The sequence below is a fragment of the Rhinolophus ferrumequinum genome, chromosome 25 (genome assembly GCF_004115265.2).
Source record: "Rhinolophus ferrumequinum isolate MPI-CBG mRhiFer1 chromosome 25, mRhiFer1_v1.p, whole genome shotgun sequence".
Taxonomy (NCBI): Eukaryota; Metazoa; Chordata; class Mammalia; order Chiroptera; family Rhinolophidae; genus Rhinolophus; species Rhinolophus ferrumequinum.
The window spans coordinates 279,961-296,646 of record NC_046308.1 but is presented as its reverse complement, the minus strand read 5'-3'; the positions used below and the strand labels follow the sequence as shown (position 1 = coordinate 296,646).

Genomic DNA, 16,686 nt, shown 5'->3' with positions numbered 1-16,686 from the left:
GTTTACTGTCTATGTCCCACCATGAGAACGAAGGGTCCATAAAGCCAGCTCTCGGTCACTGTAGGTGCTGAGATGCTGAGCCCAGGGGGCTTGTGGACGAGGCCTGACCAGCAGGCGGCCCTGGGGAGGACTGGGTTATGACTGGAGCTCCCCAGGGTGCAGCTCACGGGGAGGCCCGCTGCTTGCTCACCAGGTCCTGCAGCGTGAAGGCCATCAGCTTCTTCTGCAGGGCCGCCACCAGCGCCATCTCGATGACGGACGAGTCGTAGGCGACCTGACAGTTGGAGCACAGCCACCGGGGCGGCATGGCTCCGTCCTGGGCAGGGGAGGAAGTGGGTCACCCTCTGCCCGGCTGTCCTCGGCAGCGCCTGTGCACTGGCTGAGAAGGCTCAGCATCGAGAAGGCAGTGGGGACATGGGTCACCGCCTGCCACAGCTCGCTCACAGCTCCAGGCACACTCAGTCACTGAAATGTCACTCCCGTATTACTGGGACAATGTTCTGCACGTGGCGGTCGAGTGGCTTAAGAAAGGGGGCCTGTTTTTACTTCCCGTCCAAGCTAGCAGGGGCCTGGAAGGTAGAACCCAGAAAAGGGAGCTGGGTCCCTGGCGAGTGGGTGCAACAGGACCTCCCTGGTGGCCTGAAGTCTGGACGCTGGGACCCTACCCGCGAGGACCGTGGGAGCTGGCCCACCTGGGAGACAAAGGGGTCTTTGCACAGGTCCAGGTCCCGGCAGAAGTGACAGCTGTGGCAGATGACCTCGGGGAGCACGTAGGAGCGGCAGGGGTCTCGGAACTGGGCCTCTGCCGAGAACTCGCCGACGTCCACCAGGCGGAGCAGGTCCCGGTTCAGCTTGTTCACCTGGTTTGTGATGTTTGTGTCCAGGGACAGGACCTGTGGAGGACGGGGACGTGGCAGGGACGGCTCCCGGGGCCTCCCTGCTCTCTAGACTGCAGCACCCTGTCCTCGTCCCGTTGGCAGCGTCAAAGGGACAGCGGCGTAAGGAGCTGCCCACGGGGCTCACAGCACTGCTTTCGGGGTGACTGCTCGGCACCTTGCTGTTGGTGGCACAGCCTCATGTCTGTGAAAACTCCCAACTGCACTGCAAACAGGGCAACGGGCCAGCACGTGTGGGTGGGGCACCGTGGGTGTGGGATGTGCTGCATCTTGACTGGCGGGCATGTGACCCTGGGCCTTTGCCAAACTCACAGGACACACACTAAAAGCCATGACTTTTACTGTACGTAAATTTCACCTTAACACAAATAAAGTGAAAAAATGCTGAAGTCCACTGAGGACCTGAGCTGGTCTTGAAACCATTTCCCCACCCCAGTCAGACGTCACCTGGCCCTGGAGTGGCTGTCACTGTCAAGTGTAGTCTGCTGGGTGGCAACCTAATGGACAGCGAGGGCTCTGTCGGCGCGGGCGCCTGCCCGTCCTTATCTGGTAACACGACCCCGGCTCTGCGGCTGCCTTCCCAGAAAGGCATTGCTGCCATCCAAGCTCTCCTCTCAGGTCCCACGGGAGCCTGGACCTTTCGGGAGCCCCGTCCGGTCCCTGGTCCATCCACACAACCCCTGAGCACCTGACATTACAGCAGCATTCCGCATCAACCCGCCCCGGGGCTCTGCACCCAGTGCCCAGACACCCTTCTGGTCACTGTGGCCTCGGCTCCAGGCCCCATCAGAGGGCTTTCCTGCCACCTCAAGCCCACCTCACAGCACCTGCACTCCCTGAACACAGGGCGTCTTTCCTGTCTGATCTACTGCTGAGCCTAAACACCTCACTCAGTGGCAGCACAGAGCAGGGCGCAGTGAGTGCCTGTGAAATAAACGAGTGACTTCCTCCTGCTCCCTGCACAGCCTCGCCACATAGGTGAGAGTGGGTGTTACCTGCACATGTGCACAGCCTCGCCACATAGGTGAGAGTGGGTGTTACCTGCACATGTGCACAGCCTCACCATACAGGTGAGAGTGGGCGTCACCTGCACGTGTCCACAGACTCACCGCACAGGTGAGTGGGCGTCACCTGCACGTGTGCACAGACTCACCGCACAGGTGAGAGTGGCATCACCTGCACATGTGCAGACTCACCGCACAGGTGAGAGTGGGTGTTACCTGCACATGCATAGACTCACCGCACAGGTAAGTGGGTGTCACCTGCACGTGCACACAGCCTCACCGCACAGGTGAGGGTCGGCACTCACCTTGCACACGCACTTGATGAACTCCAGTGCAGGGTTATTGAGCAGCAAGTGAGAGCCGGGCAGGACAGGAAACATCTCTGAGAGCTCAGCCACGTTCCTGGACCCCGTGACTTTCTTCTGAATCTTCTGTGTGATGGTGAAGAAGTTCTGAGTGAGCTCGTTTGCCACATAGTCCTGAGAGAAGGTGATCACCCCTGGGAAGACAAGGACGTGGCGTCTATCCCCCTTCGCACAGCGGTGAGGACACTGAGCAGCGCAGAGGGGTTTGTCACAGGCACACGAGGCAGGCCGCAAGGCGCTCTCACCAGGAAGGGCTGCGGCTGCGCCCTGGACCTCCTGTGATGGCTGGCTGGCCCCCCGTCTCTTCACGGGGGTGTTCCCCGGGGCGCTGCGTCTCAGCTCCTCCTGCACGCTGTGGTGCACGGCCACGATGTATGCTGCAGGGGACGGCACAGGCACAGGCCACGCCCGTGAGTGGCGCCCACACCTGAGCAGGGAGGCGTGGCCAGCCCGGGCTCAAAGGCCCCGTGTGCCAGCGCTGCCTCTGCTGCGTTTAGATGAGCCTGAGTCCACAACAGGAGTGGGAGCGAGTAGAGCTGGCCGACTCATGCCCAACAGCGGCATCAACAAAGCCCAAGCCCCAGGGTCAGCACGCCTGACCCCAGGCTACACGTTTCAAGAGAACTTGAGAGAGTGGGACATGGGACAAGCAGACAAAAGTCACGAAGGAAAGCACCCTGCTGCCATGTGGCTGTCCTCTTGTTGAACGTCGGCTGACAGCGCACCACTAACTGCTCTGCCCTCGGGACAGGCTCTGAACCCCGGCGGGGTTTAACACACAGGCTGCATCTGCCCGGCAACCCCACAACTTGGTTTGTAAACACCGGCCCTTCAGACCCAAATCAAACTCAGGCCTTTGTGACGCCAGCAGTTCAGCCTCAAAGACCAGCCCGGGGGCAGCTGATTCTGGGAGCGGCCAGTGTCTTCCACCCGACTTCTCTCTAGTCACCTCACCTCACTGTATGTGACACACACAAACACTTGAGTGGCACTCCCCCGCTCTGGGGCTGCCCCCTCACCGGCACCCGTGGGGTTTGGGCCAGGGCGCCCCACCAGGCCTGACCTCCTAACTGTGCGCCACGCACTGCGGGCACCAGGCCCCCCGTGACCCAGAGCGCAGGCCGGCGGACACGCACCTGACACAACCATGAGGAAGTAGGTCTGGCAGGAGGCTGCCTGTGGCAGGAACTGCACGAGGTTCCAGTTGTTCTCCAGCAAGTCCTCCACGTCTGGCTCCTGACCGCCGTCCTCGTCCTCGTCCTCGTCGTCCTCGTCGTCTTCGTCCCCCTGCGTGCTGCCCTCCTTTGGAGAGTCCCGCTGTAACAGACAGTCCCAGGCGTGTCTTCACCATAGCGGTGGGAAGCGCACTTGAGTGAGTCGTTCTGCATCAGCCCACCCATCTCACCGCTCTGTCCCCAGAGTCCCCAGTGAGTCTGTGTGTGACGTACCTGGGCATAGCAGTCTCACTCCGCAGCCGGTTAGACTCACTTAGCTCTTTCAGGGGATTCCCTTTGCAATCACTTAGCTCCCACCTCCCAGGAAAGGAAGACCCAGGAGTGCTTCTGGGTCACCTGTCCCCTGGCCTGAGTTCCAGGCCTCCGGTCAGTCTCGCTTTATTACTGTGATGCCCTGCCTGACCAGGTCCCCTGTGCGACATCTTTCATTTCAACATGTGAACTCTGCCGCCCGCCGTCCTTGGAGCAGCAGCCACCACTGCCTTCCCTCGGTCCGTCTACACTGCCTGCATTGCTTCCACCCCAGCATCCAAGGGCAGCAGCCTGGCTCTGGCCCCTGGACGCTCTCCTTTTGACCCCGAGGCCCCACCCCCGGCTTCCTCCAGGGGGACTCACCCCGGGGGGATCACTCCTTGCAACCCACACACCCTGCCACCACCTGACAGGCTACAAATGTCAGGCGTGGAAACACCCCTCGTCCCAACCAAGCACGGCACCCCTCACCCCACACTCTCTTTCCCACCCATCTCATAACAGACAGCTCATCACACACACAGGCACAGCACACACCGCCCCCGCCTGTGTCGCCGACAACCACCCCAAGGGCCTGTCCTCGCCACCTCAATACAATACCCACGGTCCTTCTCCTGACGCTGCCCTGCCCCGCTCCCGCCTGGGCTCCGACCCCAGTGCTGTCCACAAAGGGCCCGAGAGGAAGTCAGGCCCGCCCCGCCCCGCCCCTCAAGGCCAAGTCTCCGCCATGGCCTGAGTCGCAGGGGTGTGGCCGCCACCCCGCCCTGCCACTCACGCGGGCACAGGCTGCTCACTCGCTCCTTCAATCTCTGCTTTCCCATCACCCCCTTAGAGGCCTCCTGGGCCTCCCACCTCCTTTACCCATGCCCCCCGCCCATGCTGACTCTGAGCCTCACCCCTGCTGACCCTGACCCCACATGTACTTGTCTGCTTGTTCACGGTCCTCGCTCATGGACGCCGTGGTGGCAGGGCCTGTCACGTTTTCTGCTACACGACCAGGGCTGCAGCTGCTCCTGGCACCTGGCCTGTGACTACAGTGTGCTGGGTGGACGAATGTGGACCCCAAGTTGTTCCAGCCCCGACCCCAGCTCTCTAGCACCGGTCACCTCACCTGTCCACAGTGGATGCCCGATGGCACTTTCCCTTTGATTCCACCATAGTTAGACGGATCCATCCAGAGAAGGAACTCCCAGCATCGTGAGAAAGAAATCGTCAAGGAATGGAAGATCTCTTTAGAATGGATACTAAAAAGAAACCAGACAGAAGTTGCTTACATGAAATCAGCTTCCTCCCTTTTCTTCACTTTCCCTCTTTTATTTTTACACAGATCTGCTTACCCTGCACTTATTTAAGACCCTCAAACTTCCTAGGGAACATGATAAGCAATACTAAAGAGATGTCCATATCTAGCCAGGCAGGAGAAGCGGGACTGGCATGGAGGGAGGGAGAGGTGAAAGCCGCAGAGAGAACCGAGCCCTTCCAAGGCCTGTCCTCCAACTAGGTCACATGTGGGTGGCCCGGGGAAAGGAGCACCGGCCTGCCCGCTCCCACTGCTGGGCGCCTCAGCTCACGAGGCAGCGGGGCCATGGGCTCTGGACAAACGCTCTTCTGGACTTGCTTACAAATCTCGAAAATACCCGAAAGGATCAGACTGTTTCCAAGTAACAGAATGGAAAGCTCCAGAATATTTATAGGAATGCAAAAGCACCCAACAAAGCAAGCTTCACAGTGTCCGGCATCCAATCCAGTGTCACCAGGTTTGCAAGAAGCAGAGAAAGGAGAACACCTACCAGCTGCAAACAAACCCGAGCTGGCACTGATGTTAGAAAGAGCAGACGACGTAAAGCAGTTACTGGAACTGTGTCCCGTGTGCTCAGTCTCAAAGGCAGAAAGGACCGACTACCAACAGCCCCCGCCACAGACGCGCTACAGGAGGTCGGCCGGAGAAGAGGGGCGGCAGAAGAGGGGCGGCGCGGCACCTGCTGGTGATGTACTCCACGTAGGCCAAGGCGTCCTCCACCCGCCGCTTCCTCGTGCACAGGACAATGCGGTTGAAGTTGGCGTAGACGACCGACGACCCCAGGCGCTTAAACTCGGCGATGAGCCTGTGGACCAAGTGCAGAACCAACGGTCAGGACTCAGCCGAGCATCCCAGAAGGCACGTGAGGAAAGAGCTGATGGTCCTGAAAAGCCATTCTAACTGAGCTTACAACCGGAAGCAACGGAGCGTGCAGATGTCTACGTGGCAAACACCCACCCAAAAAGCCAAAGAGAGGAAAAACAACGTACAACTCATACCACAGAAAATGGCTAATTTTTATATAGGAAGAATTCATACAAACCAATGAGAAAAAACAAAACTAGAGGAAAATGGGCAAAGGATATGAGGAGAAAGCCCAGCATCGCTCCTGCCAAGGATTGCACATTACGAGTGCAGTGAGACCGCTGGTCGCCCTGGGCTGGGGACACGTACGTCCCATCACTGCTGGCAGTGAGACCACTGCACGACCTCCAGGGAGGGCTCTTTGCAACGCCACCCAAACGAGCATTTATCTACCTGCTCATCACATCTGTCAGACCTGCACCAGTGCCCCTTCCCAGGGACCGTTCAGCAGGTAACACTCCCAGGACCTCACACACAAGGCCCTTCCTTAGTGGTTTCCAGAACGCTATGTTCTGGAAACTGCCTGGACGTCCGTCTGTGTGACCCACCCCTCGCGGATCACCAAGCTCTACTATGAACAGGCGAGGTGCAGAGCGGTGCACGCCAGCTCGTGCAGAAGAGCGGCACAAACACTGCCCTTGCTCGGCACACCTGGGGCCGCGAGGCGGCCGTGCTGGCAGCAGAGCCTTTCTGGGAACCTTGCACTATGGGCCGCACACAGGTGCTGTTTGGGGACTGGGGACAGGCAGACCCAGCGAAAGCTGTCGGCCACTCACTGCAGGAAGAGCTTCTTCATCCAGCCGTGCAACGTGCGGTGCAGGGCGGGGTCGTGCAGCAGCGAGGATGGCGAGCGCAGCCAGCGGTAGAAGTGCACCACCTGGTTGTCGGCGTAGACGTTGCCGTACTGCGTGATCTCCTTCACCCAGCCCACCACCATGCTCTTCAGGATCCTGCAAGGGCACAGTGTGACCCCACTATGGCCTCTGACCCCTCCTCACGTGGCTCCCAGTAGCTTAGCTGCACCCCTCAAACTAGGTCAGGCCTCACCACCTCTCTCCACACAGCTTCTCACACCCACCCCACGCGCTCAGTGCCAGGATAAGGAGATGTGGGTGTGCAATGGGCATGCTGCCTGCTGGGAGCACCAGGAACCCGCCAGGGACCTGCAGGGCCTCCTGCCTCGTGCAGCCCCAGCCCCCACCGCCTGCCTCACGAGTGCCCCTGCTAAGCCGCCCCGATGACCCCACACACAGCACCAGGAAGCCATCCCTCCGTGACGGTTCTTCCACCTGCGGCCTGACCCCACCTTTCAGGACTGCCCACGTCTCGGCAGATAGCCGCTGGCCACAGCGTGCACACGTGGCCCTGAGCCTTTTTCTCTACAAGTCCCTTCCTTGCCATTTCCCAAGTCATGTCCGCCTTTCGTGAGAAGGCAACAGGACTGATGGTGGAAGTGATGGTTCTGGAGTCACAAGACCACCCCGTGGCGGTGTGACCACAAGCATGCCATCAGCCTATCTGCCTCAGCTTCGTCAGTAAATGTGTAAGTGCCGTGACAGTGGGTGACAGCCCCTCACCTCGTGGGGCTAAGAGCGTGTGTGCTCCCAGCCACCTAAACCCTGGAGGTCGCACCACGTCTGCCTGGCTGGACCCACGTTGCTATCATGCTGTCTGCCCACAGCAGGTGCGCGATGGACACCGGCACTCCCAGCTAACCGGAGGGTCCCTAAGCCCACACTGCTGGTACAGGAAGGAGCCAGGACACAGCCCTGGGGCATCACTGTACCCGAGGAGCTTTCTGACTGCCGACCGAAGCCCGGTGATGCATGCACAGAGGGGAGGGTAAAGGCCTGTCTATGCTCCTTCTAGATCCCAAACCCAGTTCTGCCTTTGGGGGGTGGGGGGCACAATGACCACCGGAGGCCGATGTCCTAGGGACGCAGACAGGCACCTGAAGGTGCTGGAGCAGAGGGCCGTCTCGTCGTAGCTGGCCGGGGTGCTGGCCGCCTGATTGCCAGTGATCATGTCCTCCAGGGATGCCTGCTGGGTCACGTCAAAGCTGATGCCCATGCTGTCGGCCCCCTCCATGTCGTTGACGTGGTGAGACTGCAGGATGGTGTTGACGGCCAGGTTCTGAATGTCCAGCTCCACGCACACTGCCCGCAAAGACGGCATTTCTCACGCACTGACCATCCCTGGTCGAGAGCCAGAGCCCACCCAGCAAGCACTCAGAGAAATGACCGCTGCCCGGGGCAGCAGGGGCGGCCGACAAGCACGTAACTGTTGGCAGAGCCCGCCCAAGCCCTGAGGGTCATCTGCTGGGCAATCAACGGCAGAAAGCAGCAGTGAGGTGCCCGAGGCCCTTGCCCACCCACCCGTTGAGTGACAGCCTGGACTGTTGATCTCCACAGTGGCTTGGTCATCGAACTCCATGACGAGCCGGTTGTCGTCTGCCTCCTTCCCGCCCAGGTCTGGGCGGGGCGTAGGGGACAGCCAGAGCAGGTGGTTGTGGCACTGCAGGTGGCGGGCAAAGAAGAGGTCGGAGCCGAAGGTGGAGATGTCCTCGGGCAGGTTCCCAACGGGGACGTGGAAGTACCTGCACAAGATCCGGGGCACGGTGAGTCCCAGGCTGGCCCAGGAGGGGTGGAGAGCGGCAAGACCAGCCTGCCGCCAGGGGCGACAAAGCAGGTGGCCAGCCCCACGCTGTGCTCACCGGCTCATCTCGAAGGCCTGCGACAGGCAGGTGTCCAGGTTGAGGTAGTGACGGAGCATGTGGCGGGCTCCGTGGCGCTGCCAGTCCAGGACGCTGTAGCTGATGTGGTCGGCCACGCGGATGGGCACTAGCGGGAACTCCTCCAGGACAGGCACCTCGCTGGCCAGCCTCCTCAGCTCCCAGCTGGACTGCACGGCGATGAGGGTAGGCCCTCGGCGCTCCTCCTGGGTTGGGGGGGGACAGAGAGTAGCTGGGGGCCGGCCTGGGGCAGCGGCTCAGGGAGGGCCGCCCCCACACTCACCTTGTAGACCAGCAGGAGGCGCTGGATGGCCCTGCAGAGGGTCTTCAAGTCGGTTTCAGCCCGAACCTCAAAGGTGTGTTTTGGGGGAGGCAGGAGCTCGGGGCCCACTTTGTCCAGCAGGAGACCGTGCTCGGCTGTGTACAGGGCGCTCAGGTTGGGCATCTGGTTGCTTCGCACCTAAGCGAGGGCAGCGTCAGCCCTCTGCGGCGGGAGGGGGGCGGCAGGCGGGCCTCCTGCCCCACCTCGGGCACTAGCGCCGCAGGCACTCCTGGGCAAAGGCTTTTGGAAATGAGGCCAGGGGCTGGCGTCTTCCTGCCCAATGACCTGTCCCTCCCCCAGCCCTGCCCAGGGACTCACGGTGTCCAACACAAACACGGACGCCCTGCGCTGCGAGGGCACGAAGATGCCGAACAGCGCCTTGTGGCCTTGTGTGCGATGATACAGGTAGATGTGGCGGATGCTCCCTACAGGAGGACATGCAGGTGAGCTGAGGCGCGGGAGGCGGGGCAGAGCGAGGGCGGCCAGCACGTGCAGTACCTGGCTCCAGGTAGCTGAACTGGGCCAGCGAGCGCATCTCCAGATGCTCGAGAGTGAAGGCGTCTGTCTCCCAGCCTGACAGGTGCCTGCGCAGCTGCTTGCTGACCACACACACACAGCCCAGCTGCACCAGGGCCCGGAACAGCAGCGGGACCTGCAGGGGCAGACAGGTGGCCCAGGGCTGACGGGGGCTGCTGCCTGGGCACAGCCCGCCATGCTCAGGCTGGCTCTGGCAGACGCGCTGCTGAACTCGTGTCCCTGGGGTGGCATCCACAACAGCTGCTGCCAGCCCGCCGTGCCCACGTGGGCAGGCTGTTACCTGCGTCTCGTACACGCCCTCGATGTCGGGGGCCGACAACTCCGTGCTGATCTCATTGATGTGTCCCTGGTACATGTCCTCTGGCACTGAGTACTCGTACAGGTTATAGACCGTGTGGGAGCGAGGAAGGACTCGATTCACCTGGGGAGGGTACAGTGGGGCCTCGTCACCTGCTAAGTGGTGATGTCACACACACCTTCTGCACAGGTGTACACATGTGCACTCACACGTATGTGCATCACTGAAGCAGTCCTAGGATTTCTGGTGCCCACACCGTGGGGTACCACGGAGTACACCATTTTACTCTCCCAGTGAGTGAAACTATAAGCTCTGGGCTGACTTTGGTAAGCAGCCTGAGGCCTCTGGAAAGCAGACACGCTCTCCGGCTGGGGGGGTGCGGGGGGGGGGCAGGTGTTCTGTTTACTTTGCTCTGTTGTCTCCTGGGTTTAAGCTGAGGGTGTTCTTGGTCAGAGGACAGGGGGAGGAGCCCCTGGGGCAGGCAGAGCCTGGTGACGAGGAAGCAGGAGAGGCAGCCAAAGGGAAGGGCATTCTCCCAGTGACCCCTCAGCACGTCCAAGAAAGCTCCAGGGCCCCAGCCACCTGCTCTCTGCTGTCCTACACCCTCCCGGTCTCTTTCGAGATCCCCATCCTGCTGAGTCTCCGGGTGGGAGTCTCGCCTACAGAAACCTCCTCACTTGGTCCAGTCCCCAGCTGCAAACACAGCTTGTTCTGCGATTCTGAGCACCCGAGTGAGAGGTGCATGGACAAGCGCAGTGACCGTGCTGGATGGAGACACCAGGTGTGAACTGTCTAGGACATGTCAAGGACACAGCCAAAGGGAAGGAGGCAGAGGACCACCCATCATGGGACCCCATTTATAGGAAATGTCACACTGGCTCATTTAAAGGCGGAACGTGGTCTGGTGGTTACCGAGGGCTGGGCAGGAGAGGCCACTAAGAGCCCCGGGGTTTCTTTTGGGGGGCAACGAAAATGTTCTAAGACTGACCGTGGTGACGGCGGCACAACCCTGAACACAGCAGCAGCCACTGAGCTGCACCTGAAATGAGCGACCTGTACGGTGGGTGAATGACATGCCAACGAGACTTGGCCTCCAGGAGCCTATGGAGAGGGGGCTACAGACAGCTCCCAGGTCTCGTGCCTGCAGAGCCCACTTGTTAGGCGCCTCCACCGCTGTGCACATGACCTCAGAGGCCGAGCAGGCTGCTGGCCGCAGTGATCAGTGTGGCCAGCTGCCTCCCTACCTTGCGAGACGAAGGCCCCTCCTCCGCTTTGGGCACCCGTTGGTTCACGTAGAACACACGGGGGACATGCAGCTTGATGCAGTGTAAGTCGCTGCCGATGACAGCCCACAGCCTGAACACGCCGGCTTGGGTAGTCTCGCTGATCTGGGAGGACAGATTGTATAGCAGTACGTGCGTGTCTCAGCTTGTCACAGGAAGTGCTCCACACCCGTGGACAGGCCACCTCCCGGGGGACCTCCAGCACTAGCCCCCGTCAGACGCACAAGGGTCAGGGCTGCCCTTTCTCCTCTGTCCTAGACCACAGGACAGTCCCCAAGACCCTCAGCTGGCCAGACACCACTTCCCATCGTCTCTGCTGCCCTGGGGGCGTCCTGCGCCCCCCAGGGGCCTCTGTCCGCACCTGCACAATCTGCCATGGAAGGTCCAGAATGCTGCGGGCGGTTCTTCGCAGGAAGCCCCCCAGCCCTGCGGAGGGTCCATCTCGGATGGCCCCAGGCTGCGGTGCACCCTCTGCTCCCTCTAGACGCCGCCTCTTCCTTCGAGCGAGGCGCTGTCGGGCCTGCAGCTGCCACTTCTTCTTGTGGAACCGCAGCCAGACCAGCCACTCTTCCTGGGACAGATAGTGGCACAGGTCAAGGGGATGCAAACACAGTAAACACAACCAAGGAGCACACGGTAAAACAGGGCCGTGCTTCCACGGCCATGAAGCCACATGGCTTCCAAATGTCTCGCCGACATCCTCAGAGCTCAAAACCCATGTCGGGTCCCTGCACCACTCAGGTGGCGTTGGGGACACAGCGCCCCGCAGTGTGGGCCTGGCCAGCCCTGCTCCAGTGCCCACCATGCACATGCCCTGCAGCTCCTCACCTGGGTGGTTCCGAGGGCCGGAGGCCGCCCCAGGACCTCCTGCCAGGGTACCGTCAGCTCCAGGTCCTGCGATTCCTCCTGGCTCTCCCAGAGGACGCGTTTCCTCTTAGTCGCCACGGGAACTGCCAAGTGGGGTAGCTTCACTCGGCCGAAGTCCTCCATGTCTGGCGCTCCAAGGCTCGGGGTACCTTGGGGAGCCTGGGCCGGGCCCACCTGCAATGACCAGGGGAGACTTACAGGGCGGATCTCTCGGCCAATTCCACTTCTAGAAACCTGTAAGCACATCACCTGAATGGGATCAAGCATAGTACACAAATACACTCAATCTATTTTTAACTTTGAATAGTGAAGAGGTCAGACAGAAGTGTCACAGGACTGCCGCCATTATGAAGCGAGTCCCTATACTTCTGCCTGTTTGCTCCAGGACGCTCTCCTTTTCATAGGAAATATGATATTGCAAAGAACAGATAAAGCCCCGCCCAGCCCCTGCTACGCCTTTCACTGCACTGCCTTCAGAACTTTTTAGTGTTTCTAATAGATTTTTATTTTACAGTTGAGAAAACTGATGTTACAAGGTGCAGGACTCACGACATCCCTGGGTCTGTGGGCACAGCCCCTATTTGCGTGTCACACACTTCTTCAGCCTACCTGGGATTCCATCTCCTACCACACAGAACACGGGGGGACCTGAGGGGCAGTATCAAGGTGTACGTTTTTAGAAAGAAAACACATTCTAGAGGCCTGAATGGAAGCATTGGCCTCACGAGTGGCAGCTTCGGGCCCTGAGCACCACCACGGCCGCGCTGTCCTGCGCCAGGCACAGTACCTGTCTCTTGCCCTCAAGGATGAAGAGCTCGCTGATCTTCTTCTGCTTGTAGATGTCATTCTTCTCCAGCAGCTTTCTGTGCAGCCACTCGGGGTGTTTGACGCGTGGCACTGGGTTCCTCACCTACACGGAGATGAGACCATCACTCATCTGCCGGACGGGCCGGCCACACGGCCGCCTCCCCGGCTGGCCCTCACCTGCTGCAGAGCCGCAGGAATCGTGATGATCTTCTGGACGGCGCTGCCCAGCCTCTCGATGTAGTAGTCCCAGTCCAGAATCTGCATGCAGGGAACGGACGACGGGCGCATGAGAGCCGTAGCCACAGCTGCAGCCAGCCCTGCGCCCAACACTTCCTGTGCCTGATTTACCTTTAGGCACTAGGGCGGAAGTGCCGTTTCACAGAGGATGTGGAAACCGAGGGCTTAAAGGGTGCTTCCCAGCAGCCGAGGCAGCACCAGGACCCTGCACTGGGTCCAAGCCCGTCTGTCCGAGACAACAGGGAGGCCCCCTGCGTCTAGCTTTTCCAATTTGGCCCTAAACGGTAACCATGTCCTACCCACTATGTCAAGAGTGACGAGTCCAGACAAACTGCCAGCCCGAGCTGGGGACACTCCATTGTCTAGTTTCCTTCTAAACCTCTGAGTAGAACAAAAGCCAGCACCCACCGTCCGAATATCGAAGTCTTGAAGGGAAGAGCTCTTCAGCCATTTCCGGAGAAAGTGCCTCCTCACCGAGGGCTCTGCCTGGAAAATGGCGAGTGGGATGGCCCTGGGTGGCAAGAGGCACAGAGGTCAGCTGGGGATGTCTCCCTAAACCCGGCCACAGCGCTCATCAAGTGTATGTGTGTTTTACATGGAAACAGGGACTCAGAACCTACTCTGTAACCTGTGTTTTCACTTACTGTTTGTTTTGTATAAACTACACCTAATGTCTGATGCTTATAGTATTAATAACTGATAATATTCAGTGTATTAGAATACCATGGTTTATAGCAACCACCCACTGTGGCCACCCTGGTCTGTGCTGTTTAGCTGCTATGAACAGAGCCGTTCACAAATGCCCTCACGCAAATTACATATTCATGTGCATGCATATAACTAAATATTTCTAAAAGGCCATTCGTTGGGTAACAGACGGGAAGAGCCCGACCCCTTTCCTGAAAGAACGGGCCAGTTTGTATGTCACTACCAAAGCGACAGGGCAGTGGCCAGCACCCCTTTCTTTCATTGGAGGAAATATTTGTTACTGTGAAATACTGCAAAGAACCTTAGGAAAACAGCAAGCCCCGTGCACTCCCCCCTTCCTGTCACCCGTCAAGCCCTGTGTGAGAGATGGAGACGAGGGCGAAGCCGCTCTGCTGCCTCGCCTCACACACAAGGACCCACGCTCCTTACTTCGGTGTTTATCCACCTACGCACGTTTTTATACTCTTCACACAAATAGGATTTTCCATCAACTTTATATAGAGGTGTCCTGTGCTATCACCCCGCAACTCGCCTTTTCTGTCCAGCATTGTTTGTGAACTCGGTATGGTAACACATGGCTGTGATGCAGCCACTCCAACTCCTCTGCAACATTTCATTACATAAAAAGTACACTTATCATTTTCCAGTTGAAGGACACTTACGATATCCCCCAAATTTTGCTACTTAGCACAATGTAAACATGGCGGCTATGCAGGGCCTGCTCCCAGGAGTGCTCATCGGGGGGTGACTCGGGCACGTTCTATTTCACCGTGCACAGCTGGCTTCTCTCCCAAGCCACTGGCACCCACAGTCCCATGGACACTGGGTGGACACTGGTCTACGTGGTCACCAATAACTGGTATCATAAGGTTCATTATTTACAACCGACAGGTGTTGTGAATCCGCATTTCCTGATGTCTGCATGCACTGGCCACCAATCTGTCACGTGTGAGCTGCCCGTTCATATCTGTTGTCTACTTTTTCTGTGGGTTGTTTCTTTTTCTTACTGATATGTAGGAATTCTTCATTTTACTCTCTATATAATCTATTTTAGACTTATATCAAATTCCTTCATTTTCTGTTATGATTGGGGATTTCTTTTTAAGAAAACATTTGCTGTATTTAATTCATTTTTTCTTCCAGACCTTTCTAACATAGATGAGAACATAGACTATTGAAGTTTCTACATTTATCGGTTCTCTACTGCTAATTTCAAACTACCCCAACTTAATGGGTTGAAACAATACCATTTTTTTACTTAGGAGCCTGTTGTTTGGGTGGTCTCATCTGGGGACACGGTGGAACTACAGGGAGCAGTCGGGTAAGCCCCCCTCTGCGCACAATGTCTCAGGCTCCAGCAGGCCGCACCCAGCAGAAAGGGGTCAAGAGAAGAACCAGGACCCTGGTCCACTGTATTTTCCTGTTTCACTCATCAGTTCTTGCACAGCTCACGCAGCCCAAAGAGAGCCGGGTGACAGGAGTGCCATGTCACAGACCCTGAAAGTTTCCACAGTCGGGGCTGGAAGCCACTGTGGGGTGGCCCCTCTGCTGCTGCCCTGCGTGTGTCCCAGGAGCGGGGGGCACCTCCCTCTGTCCTAAGGGGGCTGGACGTCGTGGCGCCGGCAGGCTATGGAGCCTTGGCCAGTAGAGCACCCGCGAGGCATGCACTGCTGCTTCTCCAGCCAGGGAGCAGCAGTCTCCTGGAGGGTGTGATGACCGGGGCCCTGCCCTAACCCTGGCCTGGACCTTATGATGGGGCCCATTGTAGCTGACCCTCTAAGAACTGAAGCTCTCCGTGGCTCTAGGGGGTCGGACCCACCATGCTTGCTCACTCAGGGATCCCGCCAGGGCCCAGCAAGGCCTCCTGTCACCTGATCTGTGGGGTCCGAGGTCCACCTTCCCTGAACATCCTGCTCCTTTCAGGGAAGCTCACCTCCCCACGAGGGACAGAGGTTGCCAACAGCAGCATCCAAGTGCCCCATGAGCCCTTCCCTAACCCCGGAAGCCCTTACCTCTCTGTGACGGGAGACCCCTCGGGCTTCCGGGAGATGATGTACCGGCAGCTCAGCCCCGCATCCTTCACCATTTGGTCGCCCAGGAACTCAGCCAGGCGCTTGGCTGTGCTGATGGATGTCGACTTCTGCTCCCCATAATCTTCCAGCCTCCGAGACATGGAACGGTTCTCAGATATCAACTCGAACAGCTCAGAGTCAGGCATGTTAGCTGCCTGGAGGAAGGATGGGCCAAATGACACGAGAGCTAAAGAAGTGTCCCCCAGCTGACAGGGACTGTCCACCAAATGTCTCCCCAGCGGAGGAGCTGAAGGCGGCAGTGAAATTCCAAGGGCTGCATCATACCAGGGACAGAAGACTCCAAGCTGTCACTCATGCACACGCACCTGTGCACGCGCACGCCTGACCGTCAACCCCCCCCCCCCCCAGTTCTGCTTGGTCACGAGGACTGCGTGTGATTCCCCGTGTTCATTCTCGTGGATGGGTCAATTCTACACAGAATAAGACATGCCAAGAACCAGAAGCCCAGAGAGCAAAGTAAGCCAGACAATGATCCAGAACATTCCAGCATTCCTTTCACCCAGAAAGCCTCTTCCTAGAAAACAATGCAGGAGGGGTAAAGGCATCTGTACATAGATAGATGTCTGATGCGATGTTATTGATCTCAGTGGAGGCCTGAAGCCCATCTGAGTGACACCCAACCACAGAGGATGGTTCTGCAACTCAACCCACTCAACCTGGATGGGACAGAGACTACAGAGCAACATGGGAATCACGACCAAGTCCATGAGAGAGAAGCCAACACCGCCATTCAAACTGTAGAAATTGTGTGTCTGCATTCACAGGTGCGACGAAGATTTAAAACGTCAAACAATTTTCTGTGATCGCTGGCAAATCTTCCTCTTGAGATCCCTTGCATTACCACACCATTTGTTTCCTTTAGGGTCCTGTCACTGGACACAGAAGTG

General features: G+C 58.6%; 1 protein-coding gene across 1 annotated transcript in view; it reads right to left on the bottom strand.

Moving 5' to 3' along the window:
• POLE (DNA polymerase epsilon, catalytic subunit) overlaps window positions 1–16,686 on the bottom strand; it is a 41,926-nt gene that overhangs the window by 1,719 nt on the left and 23,521 nt on the right. Inside the window, exons 26-47 of the mRNA XM_033098447.1 lie at window positions 15,719–15,933; window positions 13,407–13,509; window positions 12,939–13,019; window positions 12,742–12,864; window positions 11,916–12,128; window positions 11,449–11,658; window positions 11,049–11,192; window positions 9,787–9,927; window positions 9,468–9,621; window positions 9,288–9,394; window positions 8,931–9,107; window positions 8,630–8,853; window positions 8,292–8,512; window positions 7,868–8,072; window positions 6,693–6,866; window positions 5,732–5,857; window positions 4,864–4,996; window positions 3,402–3,582; window positions 2,511–2,642; window positions 2,206–2,399; window positions 693–893; window positions 191–316 (exon numbers count right to left, since the gene is read on the bottom strand). Of these exons, the coding sequence (XP_032954338.1) occupies window positions 191–316; window positions 693–893; window positions 2,206–2,399; window positions 2,511–2,642; window positions 3,402–3,582; window positions 4,864–4,996; window positions 5,732–5,857; window positions 6,693–6,866; window positions 7,868–8,072; window positions 8,292–8,512; window positions 8,630–8,853; window positions 8,931–9,107; window positions 9,288–9,394; window positions 9,468–9,621; window positions 9,787–9,927; window positions 11,049–11,192; window positions 11,449–11,658; window positions 11,916–12,128; window positions 12,742–12,864; window positions 12,939–13,019; window positions 13,407–13,509; window positions 15,719–15,933 (3,585 nt within the window). The remainder of the gene's footprint in view (window positions 1–190; window positions 317–692; window positions 894–2,205; window positions 2,400–2,510; window positions 2,643–3,401; window positions 3,583–4,863; window positions 4,997–5,731; window positions 5,858–6,692; window positions 6,867–7,867; window positions 8,073–8,291; window positions 8,513–8,629; window positions 8,854–8,930; window positions 9,108–9,287; window positions 9,395–9,467; window positions 9,622–9,786; window positions 9,928–11,048; window positions 11,193–11,448; window positions 11,659–11,915; window positions 12,129–12,741; window positions 12,865–12,938; window positions 13,020–13,406; window positions 13,510–15,718; window positions 15,934–16,686) is intronic.